The sequence below is a fragment of the Suricata suricatta genome, chromosome 1 (assembly GCF_006229205.1).
Source record: "Suricata suricatta isolate VVHF042 chromosome 1, meerkat_22Aug2017_6uvM2_HiC, whole genome shotgun sequence".
Classification (NCBI taxonomy): Eukaryota; Metazoa; Chordata; class Mammalia; order Carnivora; family Herpestidae; genus Suricata; species Suricata suricatta.
In genome coordinates, this window is record NC_043700.1 from 61148423 (window position 1) to 61176195 (window position 27773).

General features: G+C 37.7%; 1 protein-coding gene across 2 annotated transcripts in view; it reads left to right on the forward strand.

The window, feature by feature from the left end:
* The window catches only part of NPY1R (neuropeptide Y receptor Y1), a 19862-nt gene extending 6572 nt beyond the window's left edge, over window positions 1-13290 (forward strand). The window contains exons 1-3 of one of the 2 annotated variants that reach the window (XM_029939281.1): window positions 5141-5281; window positions 10607-11456; window positions 11571-13290. In XM_029939281.1, coding sequence (XP_029795141.1) covers window positions 10761-11456; window positions 11571-12023 — 1149 coding nt within the window. In that variant the 5' untranslated portion in view covers window positions 5141-5281; window positions 10607-10760 and the 3' untranslated portion in view covers window positions 12024-13290. Of the gene's footprint in view, window positions 1-5140; window positions 5282-10606; window positions 11457-11570 lie in introns of those variants that run through there. The other variant, XM_029939288.1, reaches the window with a different exon arrangement.
* Window positions 13291-27773: the final 14483 nt, after the last annotated feature.

Here is a 27773-nt window from a genome sequence, read left to right on the forward strand (position 1 = left end):
AGGACAGTAAATGTTCCTTATTTTCAGAGAAGTTACCAGAAAGAGAAGACAACTACAGAAGCTATGGGTGAGAGAGTTACAATGAAAGAGTGAACAATTTTATTTTTGTTTTCATTTTAATGTTGAGCCAAGAAAACGGAGTTGTTGAATAAACAGGTGTTATATTATACCATTGTGTAACCAACCTTCCAAATTTAGTGGAAAAAACAACTCACTCATGGAATTTATGTTCATGGATTGAGTGGGAGGGCACAATGGTCGTGGCTTGTCTCTGTCACATGGTATTTGGGGTGTCAGCTGGGAAAACTCAGTGGGCTTGGCTGACTCAAGGCCTGGGGGCTGAAACAACTGGGAGAATTCACTGCTGAAATTAGGGATATAGAATTTAGGGAGTAAATACTCTATAGTTTTTACTTAATTCAGAAGGAAGAAGGAGGCCACTGAAACTGGGGTGTGAGGCAGGAGACTAGGGGAGAAAAATGACAATTTGAAAGATCTTCTAAAAGGAAAGAAACTGGAAATCACTCAAGCCCAAGAATTTCTGAGCAGTATTTAAGGCTCAACTAAGGCTTTGAGTTTGTAGTTTCAATAATCTGTGCAGTTGCAGTATTTTTATCCATATGCTGTGCTAGTAGAGAGTGGTAGCCAAGCAATTTCCTGGGTTCAGAAGAGTCCAATTATACCTCAGCCCATCTTTGGGTATTTTTTCCTCTTCGTAGATTTATATGCATCTGAAGAAAGAGAAGCAACAACCAGACTTTAAACAAAGGAATGTAGAAGGGATACCTACCGAAGCAAAGCGATACCTGGGAACACTTCCTATCACATCTGCGCCAGCTTGTGATATTACTTATGTGGGCTTAAGGAGTCTTCTTTTTTAACTTTTGGGGGAAATTGCCCTCTCTCAGGGACATGAAATAGCTTTACATCATGGGACCAAGTCTGATCTATTGATGTCACTGCCTGAAGCGCAGTGTTGTGAAAAGGTCTAATGTTAAGCCTGAGATTAGGGGGTGGGGCAAGAGGAACGGTCGGAGACACTTGTCATAGATGACAGCAGGTTCAGAGGTGGCATTCACACTTTCCCTTGTCACCAGCTAGTCCTACTCCATGTCTTTGAGAGGAGATATGAAGTAAATAGTGATAAATATCACCAAAACTAATAATAGTAACAATGGCAAAGCTCTGTTCATTATACCATGTAATAATATATAATGTGTCACTCTTGTAAAAATAACATTACATTTTTGTTGAATGTCTGGAAGGTGTCTGACAAGGTGAGATCTGCAGTAAAATGTTTGGATATTTACTAAGTAATTTTAAGACCCTAGTCCTCTAGAGTCTTATTCTGAGAGATTAAAAAAAATACTCTAAATCGATGGGCTATGTAACGAGAACTTTCTTGAAGTGCATTCCCATTTCAAATCAAGAACAAATCCATAAAGGGGCGCGTGGGTGGCTCGGTCTGTTAAGTGTTCGACTTCGGCTCAGATCATGATCTCACCGCTTGTGGGTTCGAGCCCTGCATCAGGCTCTGTGCTGACAGCTTGGAGCCTGGAGCCTGGAGCCTGCTTCGGATTCTGTGTCTGCCTCTCCCCTGCTCACACTCTGTCTCTTTTTGTCTCACTCTCAAAAATAAAGATTAAAAAAAATTTTTTTAAAAGAACAAATCCATAAGTATTACTTAGCTCCTCTACACAAGGAAGATAATTCAATTGTTTGCCTACATACCTGTATACTAATATTTTAAAGAAATTGTCACTCTTTTCTACTAGTTAAGTCCCCCCCAAAATGAATAATTCTGCCCATTAATACAATTGAATTAAGTGATTGTTTTGACTATTTTATTGTACTAACAAATTTAGTTAAAAGTCTTTATCTCCTACATTTCATTGGTTCTAAGATGAGGATTTAAAAAAAATAGTACTCTAACTTTGAGATCATTTAAAATTGTGTGTCACTCCTTTACTGGAAGCATTTTCTTTCTTTCTCAGTGGTCCATACAATAATGTTGCAATCTGTATTCTGTGACATCATCAGTTCAAATAAATGCAATAGGTAAGTTATGGAAAGAAGGAAAAACTGGCACCTAATTAATGCATAGAATATTAACTAATTCACTGACATGATTCATATTAAGTTTTACTTCAATGGACTTTTCTCCTTCCAATATCATCTACATTCTGGTTATCACATGTAGTGTTAACGCCTATTAAGATTTATCTGAGCAATAATTTATGGCAATTTTCCTATATCAAGGCCTAATAGCATTTTAGAAACTTTAATTAACTCTTGCAGCAGAAATTCATCAAGAGACCAATAAAGTAGTTACAATGGATAAATACCAGCAGCAGGTAGAGTGATACACTTTTATCTAGGCAGTCATTGACTCCTGCAATTTAAAGGGTTAGACCATTTTCTGGATGAGAAAGCTAAGGTCTACAGAGATTCAATGAATAGAGCCTATTCTTCCTTCTGTTTAAATGACAGAACAAAAGACTTGCCCAAGAGAACATGGGAACAGGTCATTAATTTAATTCTTCTAGTCATGGTCTATAGGTGAATGCTATGAAATTTCAGAAGAAAATAACAGAAAATGGAAAACTTCTCTCTCCCTAGCAAAGGTGAGGTTTTATCTAGTTTGAATCCCAAATAGGAAAGTATAAAACTGGCTGTTCATTTAAGAGTAGAAAAAGAAGTTATCTTTATTTCATACATATCTTCTCCTTAGTACACCTTTTGAGGAATTCAGATTACTCTTTAACATATGTCTTCTGAGGAACTCAGATTATGTTATGTTAAACCTTCCATAAGATTACATTATATAAGAGGATCTTATGTTGTATTAGGTTATCATACTATCCTGAATTTTTTACTTTACACTTCTTTAAATTCAATTCAATTAAATTTTATATTTTACACTTTGAACAAGTACTTAGTAAATGATACTCCTAGAGAATGATACAATTTGCTGCTCTTGGTGAGCATTTCCAAACTTGTTTTTGCATCGCAGAATTTGACACAGAAAAATCTTTGAGACCAATGAACTTTCTTTTAATGTTTATTAAAAAATATTTATTTTTGATACAGAGAGAGACAGAGCATGAGAGGGGTGGGGCAGAGAGAGAAGGAGACACAGAACTGGAAGCAGGCTCTAGGATCTGAGCTAGCTGTTAGCACAGAGCCTGACGCAGGGCTCGAACCCATGAACGTGAGATCTGACCTGAGCCGAAGTCGGAGGCTTAACCAACTGAGCCACCCAGGCGCCCCGAGACCAATGAACTTTCAAAGAATGGTATTTGATAGTAATATTTCAAGAATGTAGCTTTATGAAGTTGCCTTATGAGGGACACTTTATGACAATTCACTTAAAAAGATAAACTACAACGTTCACGTTTATTTGGGGTATTCTTGCAGACATGACTTTCTTGGCATTGGTGGGAAACACAGAAAGGAAAGTGTCTAACGAGTCCAGATTATATTTTCAACTCCAGAATATTTGCAGACATGGCACAAATGTTTACATAAAATGTACTCTTCATAGAGAATTAAATTATTTCATTTGTAATTCTTGGAGCAGACGAAAAATAGCCAGTTTGATGATCAAAACCTTGGGCCAAACTTGCTTCTCAGAATATGATTTGAGGGAATGAAGTAGACAGAAGGAGGTTAGAAACCTAGAGTTATTGCTCTTTAAAAGAATTGAAATTCCTAAATTATACCTTATATTTTCATTCCTGGGGAAAAAAAAGAAAAGAATAAAAGAAAATATATATGCCATTTTACTCTGTTTAACCAACAATGGGATTTTGTAAAATGTATGCTCCCATCTATTATTGTAGTTCATTTGTTACATGACCACGATATTTTAATTCTTGATCACAATCCCTTTTCGACTATATAAAAATGTCTAATGACAAATATTTTAGAAAGATTTCCTGGAAAAAAAAACAAGAGATGTTTACATCACTATATAAATAAATGAGTTGTGACTTATACTGAACTTTAAATAGTGTTTATTTTGCCTAATAACCAGAGAAAGAAAACATATTTTAACAGTGTAAAGTTTAGGTCATTCCCTTTGTCTTGGAATTTGGTTTTGTTTTTAGTTTGAAGACAGAATGAAATCGTAGTTGTTATGTAATAAAACTTTTATGCATATTCTAGGCAGTATCCTGTATCTTTATTAGGAGCACTTTTTATTTTTTGGCAGTTTGATTTGGAAGAAGTTTTATTCACGAGTAAATGATTTTTGTGTGCGTGTGTGTTTGTGTGTGTGTGAAATACACAACTTTGGTTTTTCAAAGTGGAATACAACTATGTAAAACATCTGAGATCAGTGTTACCCGTAATGATCCTGAATCACCAGACACTATGATGGCTTTGCTACCGTCAAGGTACTCTGTACATTCCATTCTTTTCTTCATAACGTTCAGTACAGCAGTAGATTAAGCACCGAGGAAATGGCATTGACTCTTTTTGACCACCAGGGAAATGTTCCGTTCAGTGTGCTCCCCTAAAAAAAGGCATCTAGGCACTGGGAACAAACCTGACTGCATTTTCTCACTGGAAAGAAATAAGGACAAAAGGCCAGACTATCTCATCCGAGATTTGCTACTTTTGCTTTTTTAAGGTCTTTTCTTTGTTCGCTTTTAAAATGGGGGAGGGGGAACAACTTCTCTGCACTGGTGTGGGAAATATACAAACGTCACCAAAGAAAGCAAGGAACATATTAGTAACATTGCTGCGGTGAATTTCACATTTCCTTTTCTCCTAAATAACACCCCCGTTCATTCTTGAGTTGGGCTGACGCTCCAGCTTTTCAGCCGGGTAGAAGTTCGGCCACAAGATGGCACTGACCTGCAAACAAAGGAACACACAGTGGCTCTGACTTCGTAAAGCCCTGTAAATTGCCTTCCTGGGAGTCCAGGACCGTGGGGATGCGCGCTTACTTTCCTCTGCACCGTGCGTCTGTGCCTAACAACGTGCGGATAAGTTTAATTTCCTTTCCTTCCAGAATTCCTAGGCAACGCACCCCCGAAGTGCATATCGAAGCTGAGGTGTCTGTGGGGGGGCATCAGGCGCTACTCGCGGGGCGCCGTCACGTGATCTGTGGGGATGAGGTGGAGTTCGGCTTTAAGGGGGCGTCTCTTCCTATCTTCATCAATCTTTAGGATTTGAGCAGGAGAGATACCAGCGGCTCTTTTCTCCCGGCTCTGCTCCCTTCCATTACCGTTCGTCCCGCTTTAACAAACGGGCGAAAAGACGAATCCAACAGTGGGTAAGTTTCAAGTTTACATCTTTTTAGGGACTTTTGAGGAATCTCTCATTGAGGGGGTGGAGGATAAGAGAAAACGACAACAACAACAAAACGTGCCGAGGGCCCGGAATGGACTCTGGGAAACTGAGGTGGGACGTGGAGTCAGCTTTGCAGTCGGGCTCCCGGCGCAGGTGGGTCGCAAGGTGCTGCAGATGACCGGCCGACGCCGAGACTCCTGCCGGTGGGTGTGGGCCGGCGTTGGGGAGCGGGAGTTGGCGGATCGCACACCGCTCCGCCAGGATTTCCGGACGCGGATACGAGTTCGCCCCTCTTTGCGCGTGAGGCCGTCTTCCCTTGGCTTCGCGCATCTTCCGTGGATGGTTGTTTTGTTGTTGTTGTTGTTGTTTTGGTTTGGTTTTTGTTTTTTGGGGTTTTTGTTTTGTTTCGTGTTTTGAGCTGGCTCCGCTGGAGTCTGAGCGGAGGAACCGGTGGCTGGGAGAGTCTGGTCTGAGGAAGGGTGGGTTTGACCACTGGTCCACTTCGGTCCCCGTCCCGCCGCTCATGTCGCGCGGGGGGCGCCCGGACCCCAGGCAGGCACGGCGCCCTCCCAGACGCTGTGGGTTCCCCGCCTCTGGGCTGGAACGGAGCCCCGTTCCGTCGGTGCGGGGCCCTTCCAGGCTGTCGCCGCGCCCCGGTGGACACCCGGAGCCCTAGTCTTTTATTTCTGAGTTTCAATCATCAACTCTTTAGCTCCTTGAGGAACAGCGATGATAGAAACCATCAGGGTTAGGACTGGAGGACCTAAAGCATGTCCTAATGCGTGGACTGGAAGTAGAGGCGGCTCTACCGTTGGTGTCTCCAGGTAGACGGGAGAGAGGCAGATGCTTTAAGAACTGAGGTTGGTCCAGAGAGAACTGGCCCTGCTTCTTTTATTTTTGGTTTGGATGCTTTGTTTGCCAGTCTCATCGTCACGGGTAGAGACCTTGTTCCTGGACAGATAGCTGGCAAATGGAGGAGGAGGCCAGAAGGTTAGGAAAGAGAAACATTGGGGGCAGTTTACTTAGTGACACTGTGTGACAAAAGGTGGGCACGTGAGCCTGGCAACAGGAATTTTGGTTTAACCAGCCCATTTCATTCTTTGGTAACTGCTGGAGCACAGGAAAAAGTTAAGGGAGGGCAAAGGGGGAGTGTGTTTTGACATCTCTTTTATTTTTTTCTTTCTTTCTCTCTCCACCGCCCCCCCCCCCCCCCCCCCCCCCCCCCCCAGCGTTCTGATTTGCCATGCCTACCTGGATCCTAGGAAAAAGTGTATCTCACTAGGTGGCCCCCAGGCAGATGGAAGTGCCCTGGACAGAAACAGAGAAACAGTATCTGTTAGTCCCAAGATTCTAGAATGCTTTCCTGGTAGAGAGCAGAAAGCTCTCCAGCCCAGTACCCCACCTGTGACTTCAGACTGAGTGCTTTTCGGTGGGTGACTACAGCATTATTAGTCTTTCCTTATCGTTGTAAGGCAGCTGTCTGTTGAACCAGCCCTCCTGGGAAAGGAAGGAACAGAGAATTATGTAACTCACGTAGATAAACTAGCAGTAACTTTGGGAGGCTGTATGTAACAAGGCTGATATTTCTTTTCCAAAACAAGTAAGGTGAACAGCCAATTCTGAGTATACAAAAAAATGTATCTGCTGCAGGGTATGACGGGAAACCTGTATTTTCAGGTAGTAACAGCACTAAGAACAGCAAACAGTGGAAGACCAGCATTCCTTGGAAGGAGGCCAGTTTTCCAAGTGGTGATGTATGTTTTGTCTCTAGTTGCTCATAACCACTATATTGAGATTTAACAACCTTGAATTTTTGCAGCGTCTCTAGTTGCATATCTTATTTTAAATATCAGAATACTGAATATCAAACTTATTTTTCTTTGTGCAAAGATAAGGTATGTGAATGCTTTCTCTCTGAGTATTATTTCCTGACAACTATTCTTCCATGAAACTATATTAAGGTAGGCGGAAAATACACATTTTATCCAGTGCAGAGGGTGTAATCAACCTGGAATGACTACCGAGCATAAGATTTAGAAAAGGAGGCTTTGCAAACACTTAAAAAACCGTTTGCATTTAAGTTAGCATCTAGGTATTAGAAAGACTGCTATTCCTCACAGAGCATGTCCATCAAATATAATTTCATGGGGCGCCTGGGTGGCTCAGTCAGTTGAGCGTTCGGCTTCAGCACAGGTCCTGATCTCCCGGTTCATGGGTTCAAGCCCCATGTCAGGCTCTATGCTGACAGCTCAGAGCCTGGAGTCTGCTTCAGATTCTGTGTCTCCCTCTCTCTCTTACCCTCCCCTGCTCGCTCGCTCTCTCTCTCTCTCTCTCTCAAAAAATAAATAAAACACTAAAAAAATGTTTTAATATATATAACCTCAAAGGGATCAGAGTTGAATTTCAGTATGTGCACCTAAAACCATCTGCAGGACACTGCCTTTGTAATCCACACTTCCAATAATTTGATAAATGTTTACATTAATTCAGTTTGTATAGAATTTTGTCAAAATAAGTCAATGGATTTAAAATTTCTATTTTTCTTTCTTTGCACCTTAAACACCTCGGTCTGTGCCTCTGTTATTGAAATAGCCTCTTAATGAATCTCCCTATTTCTTTCCTGTCTTAAGTCTGTGGAAAGCAGCAGCTAGAGTAATATTGTAAACCAACTCCTAGAACTTCACACCTTTACCAAAGACTCCAGTGATTCCCCTTCTTTTTCAGAGAAAAAGTCAGACTGTCTCATGGAATACTTAAGTAATCCGGTCCTCTTCTGCTTTCTCTTCCTAATTATTTTCTTACTAGTCTCCCTCTTACTTATTCCACTTATTATTGCTGTTTAATATGCCAGGTAAACTCCGGTCTTTGTTCTTTCCACATAGGATACAGTCCCTGACATATCAACGTGGCCTCCTCACTTACCACTTTCAGGCTTTAGCTCATATGCCACCTTTCCAGGCAAGCAGGGACCTTCCCTACCACCCACTAATAAAGTACAGATCCCAACAACCCCAGAACCCCTTTCTTGCTTTATTTTTCTGCATAATATTTATCATCTGGCATATGATCCGTTTTACCAGTTTATTTTTTCTTGCGTTCTTTGCCCACAAGACTAGAAACCCCATGAAGTCTCTGTTGTCTCCACTAAAACAATGCCTGGTACAAAATAGGTATTCAAGGGGCACCTGGGTGGCTCAGTTGGTTGAGCATCTGACTTTGGCTCAGGTCATGATCTCAGGGCTTGTGAGTTCGAGCCCCGCATTGGGCTCTGTGCTGACAGCTCAGAGCCTGGAGCCTGTTTCAGATTCTGTGTCTCCCTTTCTCTGCCCTTCCCCTGCTATCACTCTGTCTCTGTCTCAAAAACAAATATAAACATTAAGAACAATTAGAAATTCTCCAAATTCTCCAAAAAAAGAAATGTTAGATTATTATTTCTCCAAGGTTTGTTCTCAGACACTAAGAGACAGAAGTTATTCTCTCTGCCTTTGGTACTCTTAAGAGAAAAATGGTAATTACTGCATTAAGTTTATTTATTTAAAAAATTTTTAATGTTTATTTGTCTTTGAAAAGGAGGAGTGGGAGGGGCAGAAAGAGAGAGGGAGACACAGAACCTGGAGCAGGCTCCAGGCTCTGAGCTGTCAGCACAGAGCCCCATGGAGAGCTCGAACCCACAAACTGCAATATCATCTGAGCCAAAGTCAGATGCTTAAGCAGCTGAGCCACCAGGCGCTCCATTTACTGCATTAAGTTTAGGTGTCATTATTTACTGGTCGTTGCACAGAGGAGGGGAGACCCATGCTTCTAAAAATGTTTACACTTGAAATCACTCCTCATCTTAATAGTTTCATTCTCGCTAAATGTTAGAAATCTTTATTTTTATTCAGTTTTATTTAGCCAAGTTGTGGTTTTATAATAAAAAACACCTCATGTTCTAGAAAACAAAAATACTCAAGAAAAGGTTTATTAGAGGTGTCACTTAAAAGGCAAATGTTTCAATAAATTTCTTGTCTCCTTTGAAATGGAAGTAAATCTGAATGGTCTTCTTTATTCTCACATAAAAAAGAAATAAATGCAATTCCCTTTCTTAACACAACCACAATTGCCTGTAATTAACATAAGAAATGCCTAATCTCATATATTTATTTAACAATCTGGAGGAAATCAGTTTTTTTTTAAAGGAGCTTTTAATCTCTAAGAAAACCATTGTCTGTAATTTGTCCTGTTGGTAAGAAAAGAATCTTTGTATCACAATTACCACTAAGTTGTAGACCCCGGCATTGTGTCAGGATACAGTCTAGTGGGGAGGGAGGATATTTACTTGTATAAAACCTTAGAAATTCTTTGAAAGCTTCTGACATTTTACTAAAATCCTCAAATCTTAAAGTTAGAAGGAACTTCGGTGTTACCCAGTTGACTCTCCTACACTAGGCGAGATCCCCCCAAAAGTCTCTCCTGTAGTTGCTACAGACTCTTGTGTATAGAACACCCCGTGGTTCTGCAGGCAGTTGATTTCATTTGATTAAACTTCTGTTCCTCATAGTGATGTGAAATTTGTTTTGTTTTTCATACACACGGTCATATCCTCTCCTTGGTCCTGTTTCTAGCTTGTCTTAAATATTCTAAGCCCAATTTCCTATAGTGCATGCTAGCCATTCAAATATGAGAAGACATCTATCCACTCCTATTCTTTTCTGTGTTAGAAATCTTCTGTGCCTTCCACAGCCCTTCATATGACAAAGTTTTTTGATGTTTCAGTGAATTCACATCTCCTTTTGAATATATTTGTGCTCAATAATGTCTGCCGTAAAGAGCACAGTGTATGGTAGAGCTCTTAGTACAACTTAATTATTTCATTTCTCTAGTAAAGAGGAAGGATTAGGGAAATGTGGTTTTTGTTGTTTATCTTTGTTTCATATCTTATGTTTTAACCTGTCCATTAAACCTTTTGTTACATGCTCATATGTACATTGTAAGTATGGAAATATTTACAATATTTAGGAATTGTTGACCGTGGTTTATCTAAGACTTTGGGCATGAGATTTACGCATATCTTACTAATTTATAGACTACTGCATTTTGCTGAGTCAAAGTGTAGTAATGTTGTCAATTGCTAGCCCAGTTTAAAATATTAGAAAATTTTTTTTCAAAATGTTTGCACTGTTTCTGCTTTTAAAAAAAAAGGTGTTTATAAAGATTACGTATGTTTCTTTATTTCAGTGTCTTCACTTAAAACAGCACTATGAGTCAGAATTCATTTTGACTGCTTTCCACGAAAGTAGTAATGCCATTGGTCATTTTCTCTTTACAGATTGTTCATCAGTTTAAGGGAATGAAGAATTCAGAATAATTTTGATAAATGGAATGCAATATGGAGAATAAGAATAAGCTGAATGTTTGATCTGCTTTGAAGAAACATATTTTCCATTTGTCTAGAGTAACCTATAAAAACCAAACCAATCAAAATGAACTCAACATTAATTTCCCAGGTCGAAAATCATTCAATCTTGTGTAATTTTTCAGAGAATTCCCAATTTTTGGCTTTTGAAAGTGAAGATTGTCATCTGCCCTTGGCCATGATATTTACATTAGCTCTTGCTTATGGAGCTGTAATAATTCTTGGAGTCTCTGGAAACCTGGCCTTGATCATTATCATCTTGAAACAAAAGGAGATGAGAAACGTTACCAATATCCTGATTGTGAACCTTTCCTTCTCAGACTTGCTTGTTGCCATCATGTGTCTCCCCTTCACATTTGTCTACACATTGATGGACCACTGGGTGTTTGGTGAGGCGATGTGCAAACTGAATCCTTTTGTGCAATGTGTTTCGATCACTGTGTCCATTTTTTCTCTGGTTCTCATCGCCGTGGAGCGACATCAGCTGATAATCAACCCGCGAGGGTGGAGACCAAATAACAGACACGCTTACATAGGTATTGCCATCATTTGGGTCCTTGCCGTGGTTTCTTCTCTACCTTTTCTCATCTATCAAGTGTTGACTGATGAGCCCTTCCAGAATGTGACACTCGACGCGTTCAAGGACAAATACGTGTGCTTTGATAAATTTCCATCAGACTCTCATAGGTTGTCGTACACAACTCTCCTCTTGATGCTGCAGTATTTTGGCCCACTCTGTTTTATATTTATTTGCTACTTCAAGGTAAGAATAATCCCCCCCACCACCATTTCCATTTTAACCTTCTTTCCACAGAATTCCACATTCACTGGGTGGTTCTGTTTGAACTTTGAACTTTTTTTTTTTTTCTCTCCGTAGATCTATATACGCTTAAAAAAGAGAAACAACATGATGGACAAGATGAGAGACAATAAGTACAGGTCCAGTGAAACCAAAAGGATCAACATCATGCTGTTGTCCATTGTGGTAGCATTTGCGGTCTGCTGGCTGCCTCTGACCATCTTTAACACTGTGTTTGACTGGAATCATCAGATCATTGCCACGTGCAACCACAATCTACTCTTCCTGCTGTGCCATCTTACGGCAATGATATCCACGTGTGTCAACCCCATATTTTATGGATTTCTGAACAAAAATTTCCAGAGAGACTTACATTTCTTCTTTAACTTTTGTGATTTCCGGTCTCGGGATGATGACTATGAGACAATAGCCATGTCTACCATGCACACAGATGTTTCTAAGAGTTCTTTGAAACAAGCAAGCCCAGTCGCATTTAAGAAAATCAACAATGATGATAATGAAAAAATCTGAAACTGCTCTAGCATATAGCCCCAGATCACATCTGTCTAAAAACAAGCACAACCCACAACAATACTTTCATTCCCCCAAGGAGTGAGGTTGTAATTGTTTAAGAAAGCCCGAAATTTGCTTGTCTTGCTTTTTACTGCTTTTATTGTAACTGTCATAATTACATTTGGACAAAATGTATGGGCTTTGGAATCTTCTGACTGTAGTTTTGATCGGACATCCTTCAAGTGCTTCTGTAAACTTACATATATAATACAAAGACTTTTATATTCCGCTTGTTAGAATGTAATTGTATTACTGTTGACTGACTTTAGAAACACGGTATTTGATACGCATTTGATTGGGCCATCCTGATTTGCTTAGGTTACATGGCCAATAGATTGGGCCATCTTGATGTAATGATAGACATTGCACTCTTACAGAGGTGACAGTGTGCAAAAGCAGCATTCAACATGTGGAGCTCAGTCTGTGTCTTACATACCTACAGTTTGAAGTCATTCAAGACTGATTTGAATTTTTTAAAAATTTAAGACAAGATTTAATTTGCTCCTGATTTATCACTTAAGATAAAAATGCATAAAAATACTTCTCAGCTGTGAATATCATGGGGAATTGGGCCGCCCACAAGAATTAAGTGGGAAAGCAGTTCTCTAACTTCAAAACTATTTTGGTACCTGACAACCAAAGGGTTTCAGAACAACAAATTTAACAAGCAAACTAGTAGTGCAGCAGATCGTTGAATTATATTCATCTGAACTGTTGGTCAGGAGGCTTTCCATTCTTCACAGTGTTTGTCGAGTTTTTCTAGCCTAAATATATATGTGGCTCAAAAGGCATTTCCAGCTTTCAATATGTAAAACTACAGAGTGTATTTTCCATACATCAGTGCCTATATAGTAACCCATTTTTAACTTTTTCAAAGTCCATTTTTCAAAGGAGGACACCAAAGTATAATGTTAAAAGAATGTTCACCCTGGCTAGCAGGGATAAATACCTGAAAACTGAGAACACTTCATATAGCCCATATTAACTTGTATAAACTGTGTGCCTTGTGGAGTCTTGTAAATAACGTATAGAGTACTAAGTGGTTGTGTTGTGTTAATATGCTTAATTTCATGCATCCTGTAATCATGATTGAGCCTCAAGTCATTTGGAGAGAAGATATTTTAAAGAACAAGATATAACTTCAATGTATTATAAATGTATTAAGCGTGTGTGATTTTAGAAGGGTAGACATTTTCTTTATTAAAATTGTTTTTGCTTTTTTGGAGTCGTCTTCTTTGTCGCTCTCTTCAGCTTAATATTTTTTTTTTTTACTTATGGTTTCCCTCTCATGAAGTTCCCACAGCATCTTATTTCCGCTTACCAGTGAAATGTTTTCTACTCTATGGTATGACCATTGATGGCTCAGTCCCTTTCCTCTGCTTCCTGAAGCTTCTTGGAGGCAGGGGCTATTTTGCGTGACTGTCCCCAATGCATTTAACACAGTACCAGGTACTTAGAAGTTTCTCAAAAGATGTTTCTTAAACAAATGAGTAAATAATAACTAAATCACCTTCTCATTTATGATCACTCGGATGTTACATCTTGACATTTTTGGATTCCTCCTAAGTTCGTATTTATCAAGGAGCTGTTTTCTCTTTTATTATGTTACTTCCCTTTTCAACTAAGCAAAAATGACATTTTAGATTTAGAAACTTGCATGTTTCCTCCTATAAGTCAAACAAATCTCAATTTTTTCAACTGAATGTACGTATGAATTCAAATTCTAGCCTAAGAAAGACTTTTAGTTAACTGAACAAAGAAATTCTAAAACCAACTTTTAATATTTTGATAATGGAATGATACTGGAAAACATCATCTTTCCTTACCAAAACCTGGGATCCTTAACGTTTTTCTGCCTTTACGGGACTAATGGGAAATTTTGTCTTTCTCTACTTAGGTGCTATGGAAACAAATTGCTACCTGAGAACAGTCTTAATACGTAGGTGCATCTTTGTTGAGATGGCCATTTCTAAGATTCTCATTCAGCTGTGTAGGCTGCTGATTCCTTATATTTATGTAAATAATTAGCTGAATATAAAGTTCTTCTCTTTTATGCATAGATATCAGTGACCTAATAGTAAAATCTAGGGTCAAAAATAGATCCAGAGTGATTCAAGAAGAATAAAGAGTGTGCATACTAAACACAAATTATGGCACCATTGGGTTTTCTTAAACTCCAAAACTAAAATCAATCAACCATTTTAGTACAAGAGCATAATTATAATGTAGCTTGTATAAATTTAGAGTAAAATGATAATAGCTAGAATTTTTAAGCACTTAGCATGTTCCAAGTACTATGTCAAGTATTTAAGTACCTGTGAAGATGTGTGACCAATATGACTACTTCACATTGAGGAAACTGAAGCTCAAGTTGTAAAATTTGAGTCCCACACTGAATAACAGGTGGAGTGAGAATCAAACCAAGGTCTGTCTAAACTAAGCGCTACTAAATTAAGCAGTGCACTGGGCCTGTAACAGAGTTTTAGAAAGTAATTTGTCTAGCTCTCTTTACAAGTTAAATTGTTAGGGCCTAATATTACCATTCACCTTCTTTCTGATTTTTAGCTGTAGAAAGGAATGAAGTGAACACAAGTTTAAAAATGGCCATTAGTATCAATATGTAGCCATAATTCCCTTCTGAATTATGAGATAATAATTTATGAATTAGAGAATTCTACATAAAAATGTATTTTGATTTTTCAGATTAGTTTTTCTTTACAGTTAGCTGGGTATTCTCAACCCTTTCCTATTCCACAAATTTCCAAGGAAATAAAAACCCATGTTATATTATAATTTCAAAATTTGACAGCCAAAGAAGTGTATATTTTGATGAAACTATTTTGCCACACACAGTAAAAGGGGTGGGAAGAGGCAAATTTAAGTTGGAGTTACAGGGCTAATGGCCTTGTTCCCTCACTGCAAAAAATGTGACTTTATGGGCACCGGTAGATCTTTCCTCACAGCCAGGATTGCTTTTTCTCAGCAATCAAGAATTGTTCCTTAGTTTCTCAGTGAGATGTGATCTCTTTCACACACTCATTATTTTCTTCATCTACTCATCCTATGGCCCAGCAAATAGCATGTTGAACTTAAGAGTCTGAGCCCATGAGAATAAGAGCATTGCTTCCTAGATCAAGTTAATAAGTTTTCACAAATTAATTTAATGATTCCCTTAATATATCATGTGTAAGTATGTGTGCACATGCAACACATTGAGTATGAATATATATTCTACAATACATTTATTTTCATTGCTCTTCATTTCTTGATTTCTTATAAAAACTGTCACATATATAGCACTAATCACAAACTACAAAGTAGTACTATGGCTGTCCTCATTTCATAGACAAGGAAACTGAGGCATAGAGAGGCTATATAACTTACCCAGTATCACCCAGTTAGTATTGGTTTTTTAGTTGGCAATTTTTCTTCTGCGGCTTCTTCACCTCTCCCAGCCTTCATAGAACTGAAGAGTTAGGGCCTTGCTCTGGATGAGCCTTTGGCTTAAGGCAATGTTGTGGCCGGTTTAGTCTTCTATCCAGCCCACTTGACCTTTTATATCAGCAATAAAACTGTTTCTTAGGCATGTGTTTGTTGGGGTAATACTTTTAATTTCCTTCAAGAACTTTTTCTGTGCGTTCACACCTTGGCCAACTGTTTGGTACAGGAGGCTTACCTTTTGGCCTAGCTTGGCTTTTGCAATGCCATCTCACTAAGCTTAATCATTTCTAGCTTTTGCTTTAAAGTGACGGACCTATGACTCTTCCTTTTACTTGTCACTTAGAGGCCATTGTAGGGTTACTAATTGTCTTAGTCTCAGTATTATTGTATTTCAGGGAATAGGGAGTTCAGAGGAGAAAAAGAGACAGGAACAGCTCTAGTCAGGAAAGCAGTCAGAATACACACCACATGTGTTGATTAAGTTCTCCATTGAATATGGACACAGTCTCCTGGTGCCCCCAAATAATTACAATAGTAACATCAGAGTCTACTGATCACAGATCACTCACTGTAACAAATATTGTAAGAATTACAGGGATATCTGGATGGCTCAGTCAGTTGAGTGTCCAACTCTTTTTTTTTTTTACATTTATTTATTTTCTTGAGAGATAGAGTGAGACAGAACATGAGTGGGGAGGGTCAGAGAGAGAAGGAAACACAGAATCTGAAGCAGGCTTCGGGCTTGGAGCAAGCATTCAGCATAGAGCCTGATGTGGGGCTCGAACCCACCAACCATGAGATCATGACTTGAGTTGAAGTTGGATGCTTAACCAACTGAGCCACTCAGGTGCCCCAAGCATCCAACTCTCCATTTCAGCTCGGGTCATGATCCTAGGATTGTGCAATCAAGCCCTGCGATAAGCTCCACACTGAACGTGGAAACTGTTTGGGATTCTTTCTCTCTTTCTCTCTCTCCTCTCTCTCTCTCCCCTTTCCTCCCTCCTTCTGCCTCTCTCCCACACTCATGCTCTATCTCTCTCCCTAAAATAAAATAAAATAAAATAAAATAAAATAAAATAAAAACTTAAAAAAAAGAATGACAAAATTTGAGGTATTGTGAGAATTGGCAAAATGTAACATAGAGACAAGAGGTGAGCAAATACCATTGGAAAATGGCACCAGGGCGACAGTGGTCGCCAGGGGATAGGGTGGAGAGGGATGAAGAGGCAGAGCACAATGAACTGTCCAAACAGTGAGACTACTCTGTATGACACTATATTGATGGATACAGGTCATATTATATTTGTCCAAACCAAAAGAACGTATAATACTGAAAGTGAACCCTCATGTAAGTTATGGACTTTGGATGATGATATTGTGTTAATGTAGACTCTTTGTAACAAATACACTGCTTTTTTGTGGGATTTTGATAGTGAGGGGAGATTGTGAGTATGTAGGTCAAGGGGCCTATGGGTAATTTCTATACTTTTGCTGAATTTTGCTGTGAATCTTACACTAGTCTAAAAATTAAAGTCTTTAAAAAAAAAAGAAAAAAACCTCATACTTTTTAGCAGTCACTTCTTATTCCTTTTTCCTTCCTCCCACTGGCAACCACTCATCCAGTTTCTGTATCTATGAATTTGACAATTTTAGGCATTTTATTAGGTGGCAGTATCCAATACATGGACTTTTATTATTTGATTCTTTCACTTAACATGAGGTTCTCAAAGTTCATCCATAATGTAATATGTATCAATACTTCATTTCTATCCAGCAATTGCACAATTAGGTATTTACCCAAAGGATACAGAAGTACAGATTCACAGGGATACATGCACCCCAGTGTTTATAGCCACACTATCAACAATAGCCAAACTATAGAGAGAGCCCAAATACCCACCAACTGATGAATGGATAAAGAAGGTGTGGTATATATATATATACACACATATACATATACAATGGAATATTACTCAGCCACTAAAAAGAATGAAATCTTGCCATTTGAAACAGTGTGGATGGAGCTAGAATATACTATGCTAAGCAAAATAGGTCAATCGGAGAAAGACAAATACCGTACAATTTCACTCATATGTGGAATTTAAGGAACAAAACAGACGAACATAAGGAAGGGGTGGGGGAAGAGAGGGAAACAAACTACAAGAGACTTTTAACTATAGAGAGCAAAATGAGCTTTGATGGAGCGAGGGAGATGAGAGATGGGCTAGATGGGTGGTAGTCATTAAGGAAGGCACTTGTGATGAGCACTGAGTGTTGAGTGTAAGTGATGAATCACTGAATTCTGCTCCTAAAACCAATATTGCCCTGTGTGTTAGCTAACTAAATTTTAAATTAAAAACAAGAAAGCAAAACAAAACAAAAGACCTCGAAAATAGATAAATAGCCACTGACTTAAATATTAAAGCAACTTCATTTCTTTTTCTATTACAAATAATATTCCAATGTATAGATACACCATATTTTGTTGGTCTCCTCATATGTTGGTGGACATTTGGGCCACCCTCATTTTTTTGGTTTTTATGAATACTTCTGCTATGAACATTCATGTATAAGTTTTTATGTGAACATACACTTCCATTTCTCTTGGATATATACCTAAGAGTGGGTCATCTCTTAACTCTATGTATAGGTTTTTGAAGAACTGTCAAACTATTTTCCAAAGCAGCTGCATATTTTACATCCCTACCATAATGTATGAGGTTTCCAATTTCTCCACTCTTGCCTGTCAGTTTGATCATGTTCCTCTTAGAGTTTGTAAAGTAGTATTTCATTGTGGTTTTTGAGTTGCATCCCCTTAATGTAATGTTGTGGAGCATTGTTTCTTGTGTCTAAGGGGCATTTATATACCTCTTTGGTAGAAATGACTACTCAAGCCCTTTACATATTTTTAAATTGGGTTCTTTCTCTTTTTATTTTTGAGTTGTAACAGTTCTTTATATATTCTGGATGCTAGTCCCTTATGAGATATATACTGTGCAAATAGTTTCTGTTTCTTTATTTAATTTTAAAATGTAACTTCCTTAGAAGAAAATTAACAAAAGAGGTACTTGAATGATTATGAAAATCTAGTTTCATTTTCACAATGATTCCTAAAGGGGAGAAAAAGGCCCAGAAGGCCAGAAGGGAGACAATGGCTATATATTTGCTGTGTGCCAGAAATTTCATATATATTGTCTCATTTGATCTTCACAAACTCTCTGCAAGTAGTTTCTTTTATCTTCATTTTATAAGTAAGGAAACAGGCTCAAACATTAAAAAGTATTCCAAACTCACTCGAGTCCATAAAGGGCAAAGCAAGGATTTAATTGTATGTTTGACTCTAAGACTTATGTCGGTTCTAGTCTATCTGATTACCTCCCTCATTTTTTTGTCTAGGAAAAATAATCAAATGATTACTGTTTGCTATTAAGGAGAAAATTCTGTGCAGTGCTCTAGCTTCTTCCAATGAAAGCTGCTGTATTAATGTTCGTACGGATTCACTGGATATGCACAAAATATCCGCCAGAGACAAAGTCACTGATTTACAGACTTGTACTGATGTCAGGCTTTGCATTTACATCTCATGCTCCTAATGGAGAGAGAAGAAAAACATCTGTTGATTAAAGCTGCCTCTTGGGAATGTTGTATTAAGATATGTATCTGACTTACGATCTTTTACCAGATGCTTTTATTTCTACATTAACTCATGATAATTACTAAATTGATGTCCATAAGAGGTTATAGGAATCAAACTCAGATGTATGTGATTGCAAAATCCATGAATTGTTCTTTCATACCTCTACACCACCAAATATTGGAATGACATCATACGGTTTATTTTCTTTATTTTTCATACAATTTGTATTACTGGTTGAAAAATGAGGGAAAGTAATTAAGCAAAATATTGTGCTTTTTCCAAATGACCCCCCAAAAAAGTGTGCTTATTTTTCTTTTTCTAAATTAAATTTTGCTAGTTGTTTTGTTTCCCACTTTTTTGCTTTCTTTTTTATCCTGAGCCTTAGTATTTTATGACTTTTTAAAAAAACTAATGAAATGAGTAAGCACCCATATAAAACATTTTTTCTCATTCTGTTAGTTTTGTTTTATTGCTTATTTCCTTCTGAAAGACTACTATGAAGACTGTTGTATCTATCCTATACATGTATCCCTTCTAGGCAATATTAATAGATTTAAAGGCAGGGTGCCTTGGTGGCTCAGTCAGTTAAGCATCTGACTTTGGCTCAAATCATGATCTCATGGTTAGTGAGTTCGAGCCCTGCATCAGTCTGTCTGCTGTCAGCACAGAACCTGCTTTGGATCCTCTCTCTGTCTCTGCCTCTCCCCTGCTTGCTTTCTCTTTCTCTCAAAAGTAAATAAATATTCATAAACTTAAAGGCAATGCCCTGTCTCTCTGGGACTCAGCACTCTCATTTGTAAAATGAAGAAATTAGACTAAATAATACCTATATTTTATATTGATCCATCGTACATCTACATCTTATGTATGATATATCTAAACTAACTAATTCTAGCTGATATCTGAGATGGATCTAAGCTCCAAAATTATGTGATTCCATTTAAATCTAAGAATGAGTTAACAGAAAGGAGATACCTGGTTAGGGACTGTTTGCAGGTGAAATATTCTATCTGTAACCAAGCTTGTCAGTGGAGGTATCCTGAAAAATAAGGAAAGACTCGGTATAGCAAAGTAAGAGAGAAGCCTGTGCCATACATAAGGACAGACTGGGGACAGATGCAGAAACTAAAATACATGACCAAAGGGAAATAAGTTTGGCTGGAAAAGAATGTAAGATTGAAGTAGTCTGGGCAGGGGAGGATCGAGTGTGTGAAGGAGCTAACTAGGGAAATGCACTTGATTTTCCAAATGGACAATATTTTTAAAGGTCATATAAAAGACATTTTGAAACTGGGAACAGAATAAGATATTTAGAAATATATTTAGGTATGAATGAAGTGAGAGAGAGGAAAGCAAATTGGCCCAACAAACAGACGGTGCACTGCACAAGGTGGAATTCGGATGCAACATGGACCAACATGAACATGGGATCACAGAGGCCAGAGATTGTGCTGTGGGCCAAGCAAATAGTGAAAATCAGCAATTAGTAAGTGTTGCAAGGAAGACACATGATCTGTCTTTTCAATAAAATGTTTAAAATTGGAAAACATTCCATTAGAAAGGATAATGGAGGAGTGCCTGGGTGGCTTAGTTGGTTGAGTATCTGACTCTTGATCTCACCATTGTGAGATGGAGCCCTGCATCAGGCTCCGTGCTGAGCAAGAAACCTGCTTAAGATTCTCTCTCCCCCCTCCCCCCCCTCTCCTGCTCTCCCTCTCTGTCTCAAAAAAGAAAAAAAAATAAAATACTAATGCAATATGACAACAAACAACAAAAACAAATGCAATAAAACAACCTCATTATGAATGAAGGAAAGGGGCTTATGGAGAAAGAAATCTTTTGCCATCAAGTGACTAGTGCTACAAATTATTTCATAGAGGCTTTACCAATAGTTACCAATTAAGCATTTTAGAACCCCAAAAGCCATAAAGCAGTAAGTTAGATAGTGTTGTGATTTTAGATAAGGAAGGTATAGCTCACCAAGATTACATAACATTCCCCAAATCACAGTCATGTGCAAAGGCTGCATTTAATCCCACATCTGGGTGATTCCAGAAAGTGTCTACTTAAACACTGGGTTATTATACTTTCCACTAGCAGCCAAATGGAAGTTTTAAAAATTGTATACATAGCCTTCGGATTGAGCACATCCATACAACTAGTCTTTTTTTTTTTTAAGGACATGTTATTTTCCCATTTAAGTACTTTTTGAAGGGAAAGATTGTACCTGAGTATAAATAAATAAAATTTCTTAATAATATCTTGAATGAAATTATAATTTATAATTAAATAGCCATTATAATACTCTAAATATCTCAGCATTACTAGAGTGCCTCAAAGAAGTTACCCAAATAAGAAAAACAGGATGAAAATAAAATATGCTAATATACTAGACTGTGGCTCTCAGTAAAAGGCAGAATCAGTTCAGTTCCATTCAACTAATATTTAATGAGTAACCAAAATAGTGTCAAGTTCTGTGGAAGATGCTGGCAATAAAACAAGACTGCCCTTACTCTTGACAGACATTAAATTCATGGAAGGCATGTACAGAAATGTATCATTTTAACATACACAGGTGGTGACTATAACCCTAACTGTATATTTACAGTTTTCTGGGTAATACTTAACTCAGTCAGACTGAAGGAAGCTTCTTGAAGACATCTAAACCAAGCCTGGAAAGTGAGTAAGAGAATTAGTTATGTTAAGGCTATCACATGACAGAGAATCTTAATCTGGCCAGGTCATATAGCCTATAACACAATTATTGAAGGTTTTTTGATTTTTTTCTCCCCTTGACTATGTTACACATAATTTATGCATTCAAGAAAAAAGTTATTTTTAAACATTTAGTAAGAAGAAATATTTTAGCTGAGAAAGGAGCTAACATTAAACAAAGATAGGGGTTAATATAATCTCAGCTAATGTTTATAGTGCTGGAATAATAATTAACATATTCAAGAATTATTCTTTTTCACTTATTGGTTTCAATTGTTTATAGGATGCTTTGTCCTTGAATACAGCTGTTAGCACATGAGCAGCACTAGGGAAAGTGCTGGAGACTCAGAATTTATTAAATATACGTAGGCTGCTTGAAGAAGGTGTGGTTTTACTGTGGGTATCTATGGTGCAAGTTAGAAGTTTGGAAGTGACAGGTACATGTGACACCCATGTGCACTTGTGTTTGCTTTAAGCAGAAATTTGTTTTTATTCAAACAGTCAGCTTTGGGAGCAAAAGCCATTAGGATGAAGAGGCTCTCTTGGGGACCTCTGTGGGTATGCAGCTAATTATTATTTCTAACTATACCGACCTTCACTTTCTCCTAACTTTTGTTTGATAAGGCTATTCCATTCCAGTTTGCCGTTCAAGTCACTTTGACTACCAAATAATAACTAAGTAAACTAAGTGGAGTTGGAGTGGGTGTAACTTACAAGTGAGCTGCATTAGCGAGACCCAGTAGTGTGGTTGACTAGGTATTAAGGCTCATGAAATATTGGCTACTCCTCCCATAGCTATTTCTATTACCTGACAAATGACCACACACACAAGAAGTGTCCCAGAAGAAGCATAAAAGGGCATTTTCAGTGTCTCTTAAAGTCTGACACTAAATCTCTTCAAGTTTTCATTCATATTTCATATTAAGTAAATTCACTCTCCCTTGTTGCCTATCCCTTCTTAGATCTGATAGCGTTTTAGCTGAAAATACTTCATATTTAAATAATGCTTTGCAGTTCACAAACCAGGTCAATATAATTTGCTTCTTTTAGATACTTTCATCAATTATTTGTAATAAACACTTATTAGCTCCACTTTACAGGTCAGGAAGCCAAGATTAAAAGAGAAAAAGAGATGAAATCCATCGATGCCTACAAGTCTTTAAAAACCCTTTTATGTAGGTATCCTCATTTTACAGTCAAGAAAACCAAAAGTTTATGTAACATAACTTAAAGTCATAAAGCTAGTAAGTGGTGGATCTCTCACTTGAAGTCAACTTTTTGACTCTTTGGAGTAATTATTAACATGAATGATGATTGGAATCACATTTTTCAATCAAAATATACATGCCTCACTTATATCTCAGACTTCCTGGGGACTAAGCAGCCATATGTCAATTCTGAACCTTCCATAACTTATTTTGATGTGCATCCCTGATTAAGATCCACTGTTTCCCCATTTGACTCTTTATTATAAATTATCTTAAATTAGATTCAGATCATCAAGAATCATTCCTCATCTTTTTAAAATGCCTTCTTGGCTTAACTAAATTTAAACATCCGATGTGGATTCTGACCATGCAGACATTAATAACTGACCATTAGTAATTATGAAACCTGACTAAAAGATACCTAGTTTTTACTATCCTGTACTACCTTCAATATGTGTCTATAGTATAATTACTTAAAACATTTTAAGCACTTATGAAGTTTTAACAACTAAGATAATATTGGTACAGGAATAGATAAAGATATAAACAATGGAACAAAAGAGTCCACATTTTTATTAAATGAGTATGTACCATATTCTGTATCATTATTATAGTTGTTGTTGTTGTTGTTGTTTGTAGAAGTTACTAGAAAGTGCAGTGAGGTAACTCTCAATATAGTTACCTCTATGAAGTATGGCACCCTCCCCCACCAAAAGAAATTGTACCCCTACCTCAGACCACACAAAGAACACCAGTTCCAGGTAGATTATGTAAAAGACAAAATTTTTCTCCTAAATCTTTTAGAAGATACTATAAGGAACCATCTTCATAACCTTGAGGTTAAGGTAAGATTTTCTTCTTAAATGAGACACAAAAAAGCATATTTAAGAAACAGATTAGTAAATCTGACTACATTAAAACAAGAACCCCTGTCCATTAAAAGACATAATTATGACAGAGTGAAAATACGAGTCACAGAATGGAAAAAAATGTTTGTAAGCTTATATCAAAGTATTGGTATCCAATTGGGAAAACTGGACAACCACATGCAAAAGAATGAAACTGATCATTTTTCCAAAGAAGACATTCAAATGGACAACAGGTACATGAAAAAATGCTCAATGACACTAGTCATCAGGGAAATGCAAGTCAAAACCCCAATGAGATATCACCTCATGTCTGTTGGAATGGTTGTTATCAAAAAGACAAGAGATATGAAATTTTGAAGATGTGAAGAAAAGAGAACACTTATTTGTGGGAATGTAAAGTGGTGCAGCCACCATGAAACATAGTATGGAGGTTCCTCAAAACCTTAAAAATAGAACTTCCATCTTTTCCAACAATCCTACTTCTGGGTGTACAGCCAAAGGAAATGAAACCAGTATCTTGAAGAGAGAGCTGCACCTCCATGTTCATTGCAGCATTATTCATAACAGCCAAAGTATGGACACAACCTAAGTATTGACTTTTAAAAATGTGGCATGCAAACACACACACACACACACACACACATGAATATTATTCATCCTTGAGAGAGAAAAATCCTGTCATTTGCAACTACATGGATAAACCTAGAGGACATTATATGCCAAGCAAAATAAGCCAGAAAAAGACAAGTGAAAAGTCACATGTGGAATCTGACAAAGAAAGTAAAATTCATAAAAACGGAGAGTAGAAAAGTAGTTGCCAACAGCTGGGGGATGAGAGAAATTCAGGAAGAGGTTAGTAAAAGAGTACATGCTTTCAGTTGTAGGGTGAAAGTCTGAAAATCAGTGTATCATATGGTGACTATAATTGATAATACTGCATTATATAATTAAAATTTGCTAAGAAAGTAGAATTTAAATGTTTTGACCCCTCAAAAAAGGTAAATATGTGAGGTGATAGATGTGTACATTAATTCAAAGGGGGAGTGTTTTCAACTGTTTACCTGTATCAAATCATTGCCGGAGTCCAACTCCAGCAGGTCCAGGGTTCCCTTGAAGGATGGCCGGTGTCTGCACCAAAGAGATGGGAATCTGCGAAAGGGGAAGGGAACAAGAGAGCCATGATGTTCTTTCTGATCAGCAGGCAGGCATCTCTGCCCTCCAGTCAGGCATCTCTGCTCTGGCAGGAGAGTCAGCCTTTTTTATTGAAAAAATGTATGGGGGACAAAACCAAAACCGGAGTGGCAATTGCCTTCGACAATGATTTCCGATGACAAATTCTTTGGTATGTAAAAATTTCCCAGAACATAGATTGGTAGAAGACTCATGCATAATCTTTATCAACAGTGATTGAAGTAGGTGACTAGATGCTTATCACATGGGGAAGGAAGGGATCTTTAGCATTCAAACACAAGACAATGTTTTTAGCATAGCAAAGGCAAGAGTTAAGTCTTTTGTGAGCAGGGGTCAAGAGCCTTTTTTATCCAGGGGAAGAAAAACAGGTTTTCTCAGGAAATGTAATATTTGCTCCTATAATCACAAAAGAAGAAACTCCTATAACAAGGTTTTTCATAAGGTACAATTCACATATTTTTAGCATAAGAAGGCAAGTCACTCCTGATATCAGTCAGTCAGGCGCCTTGGGGGTCGGTGCTCAAGCAGAAATTGAGTGGGGATTGAGTGGGTGTAGATGCCTGTCGCCATCTGAAGGTGGGAGGCCTTGCAAACCCGCCTTTCTTCAGAGATGGCTCCCAGCAAATCATCACATGGTACACTTTAAATACCTTACAATTTTATTTCTCAATTTTTTCTCAATAAAACTAGGGGAAGGGACCTCCAACATAATTGGTATCCAGACTTTCTTAAATAATATTATTAAGGAAAAGGAAAAAAAAACAGCAAAAAAAATGGGCAAAATATTTGAATGTCACAAAAAAGGAAATTCAAATTGTTCAGTTTAAGAGGTGTTCAGTATTACCAGTTAATAAGGAAATGGTGGATTAAAACCACAATAAAATATCTTTACACACCCATAAAATTGGCCAAAATGGGAATAAGATGAATTGCACACATTGCTGGCAGGGTGTAAGTGGGTGCAACCACTTTGGGAAACAGTTTGGAATTATCTCGTAAAGTTGAAGAAATGTATACCTATCATTCTACAATTTCAACCCCAGGATAGAACTCATAAAATCTCTTGCCCATGTGGATCAAATACTATAAATGAATGTCCATAACATCATTGCCCTTAGTTAACCAGCAGTAGAAAATCAAGTGTAGAAAGATAGTAGAATGAATAGTCATGTATCAGTGATTCATATGCTGGAATATTTTATAGACAAAAACATTTGGCTCAATTACAAATCTTCCATAGAAAATATTAAATAAATGAAACTAGACAAAAATAATACATTTTATATGATTCCCCTCATATGTAGCTCCCCAAATCCCCAACTACATTTTTAAGGAAGGCACACGTTTGGAGAAACCATAGAGAACATGTTACTGTTGGATCAGGGCAATGGTCACCTCAAGTGGAACAGGAAAGGAATGGCATCTGGAAGACCCACAATGAGGTAGAGAGCCCAGAGGGCTGTGGGGTTTCATATTCTGAGTGTTCTCTTTCTAATTATCCGTTATGCTCTCCAATTAAACTTTATGCAATTTTCTGTATATGTGTTATATCTCACAATTTTGAAAAAGCTTTAAAAAGCCTGCTTAAGCAGAAAACCTGACATAAATACATCAAATTTGAATGCAATGAGAATATGGGGTTAGGAATTGAAAAGGATAAATCATATAAGTTTGGTTTACTGCTGAAATGGTATACATATGTATGACTGTTAGAACCCACTAAATGTGTTATTTTTTTAATTTCATGTGGTAGGGAGTGGTTGGTGATTCTGGAGCTTATTTTTCTTTTTTTTAGTTGCAATAAAACATTTCAGACAATAATCTCTAGAAATTGGAGAATGACAATACAGCTTTGCTGCTGGGGAAACTCACAATGAAGTGTCTGCTAGCGAGGCATGGCAAGGGAAATTTTAATTAATCAGCATGTTTATTTTAGTATGAATGACACTCCCACAACTTCCTGTGTCCAGAGTCTATTATTCATGTTTCTATGGATGACATATCCTCCTGCCAAGGTCCTGCTCCTTTCTTTCTTTATTGTCTTGGATATTTAGCAAAGAGTTGCTATTTAGCTCTAGCTGATTCTCTTAAGAATCTGATAAAAAGGATAAACCAAAGGATTCTTATTAAAATATATATTTAAAAAAAAAAAACCCTGGGCAGCATAGCAACAGATTTGGTCATAAAATCAGGAGCACACTATGTCAGACCTAAAACATATTTACACATTAAATGAGAACATTATGAACAAGCACAGAGAAAACAGAGCTATCACAACAAGGTAAATGGAGACCAGCCCTTATCTAATTTGACACTCACAGAATCCTTCACCCTTCACTCTCCATGGAAATAGAAGGAAATCACGAATAGAGGTGTGCCATTTATCATTTAACATCTGTCAAGTGCCTTACATATATTATCTCCTTTAATTCTCACACAGTTTCATAAAATAAGCAATATCATGCTCCCTACAATATAGGGGGAAACCTAAGGTTTAGGGAAACGGAGTATTTTGCACACAGCAAACCAGGGCTCATGAAAGAGTCAGAAGTCAATCCAGGAGCCTGATTCCAGAGACCACACTTAAACCATTATGGCATATAAGCTTATATATTCCTTCCCATCAGTGAAGGATCTAAAGAGGCCC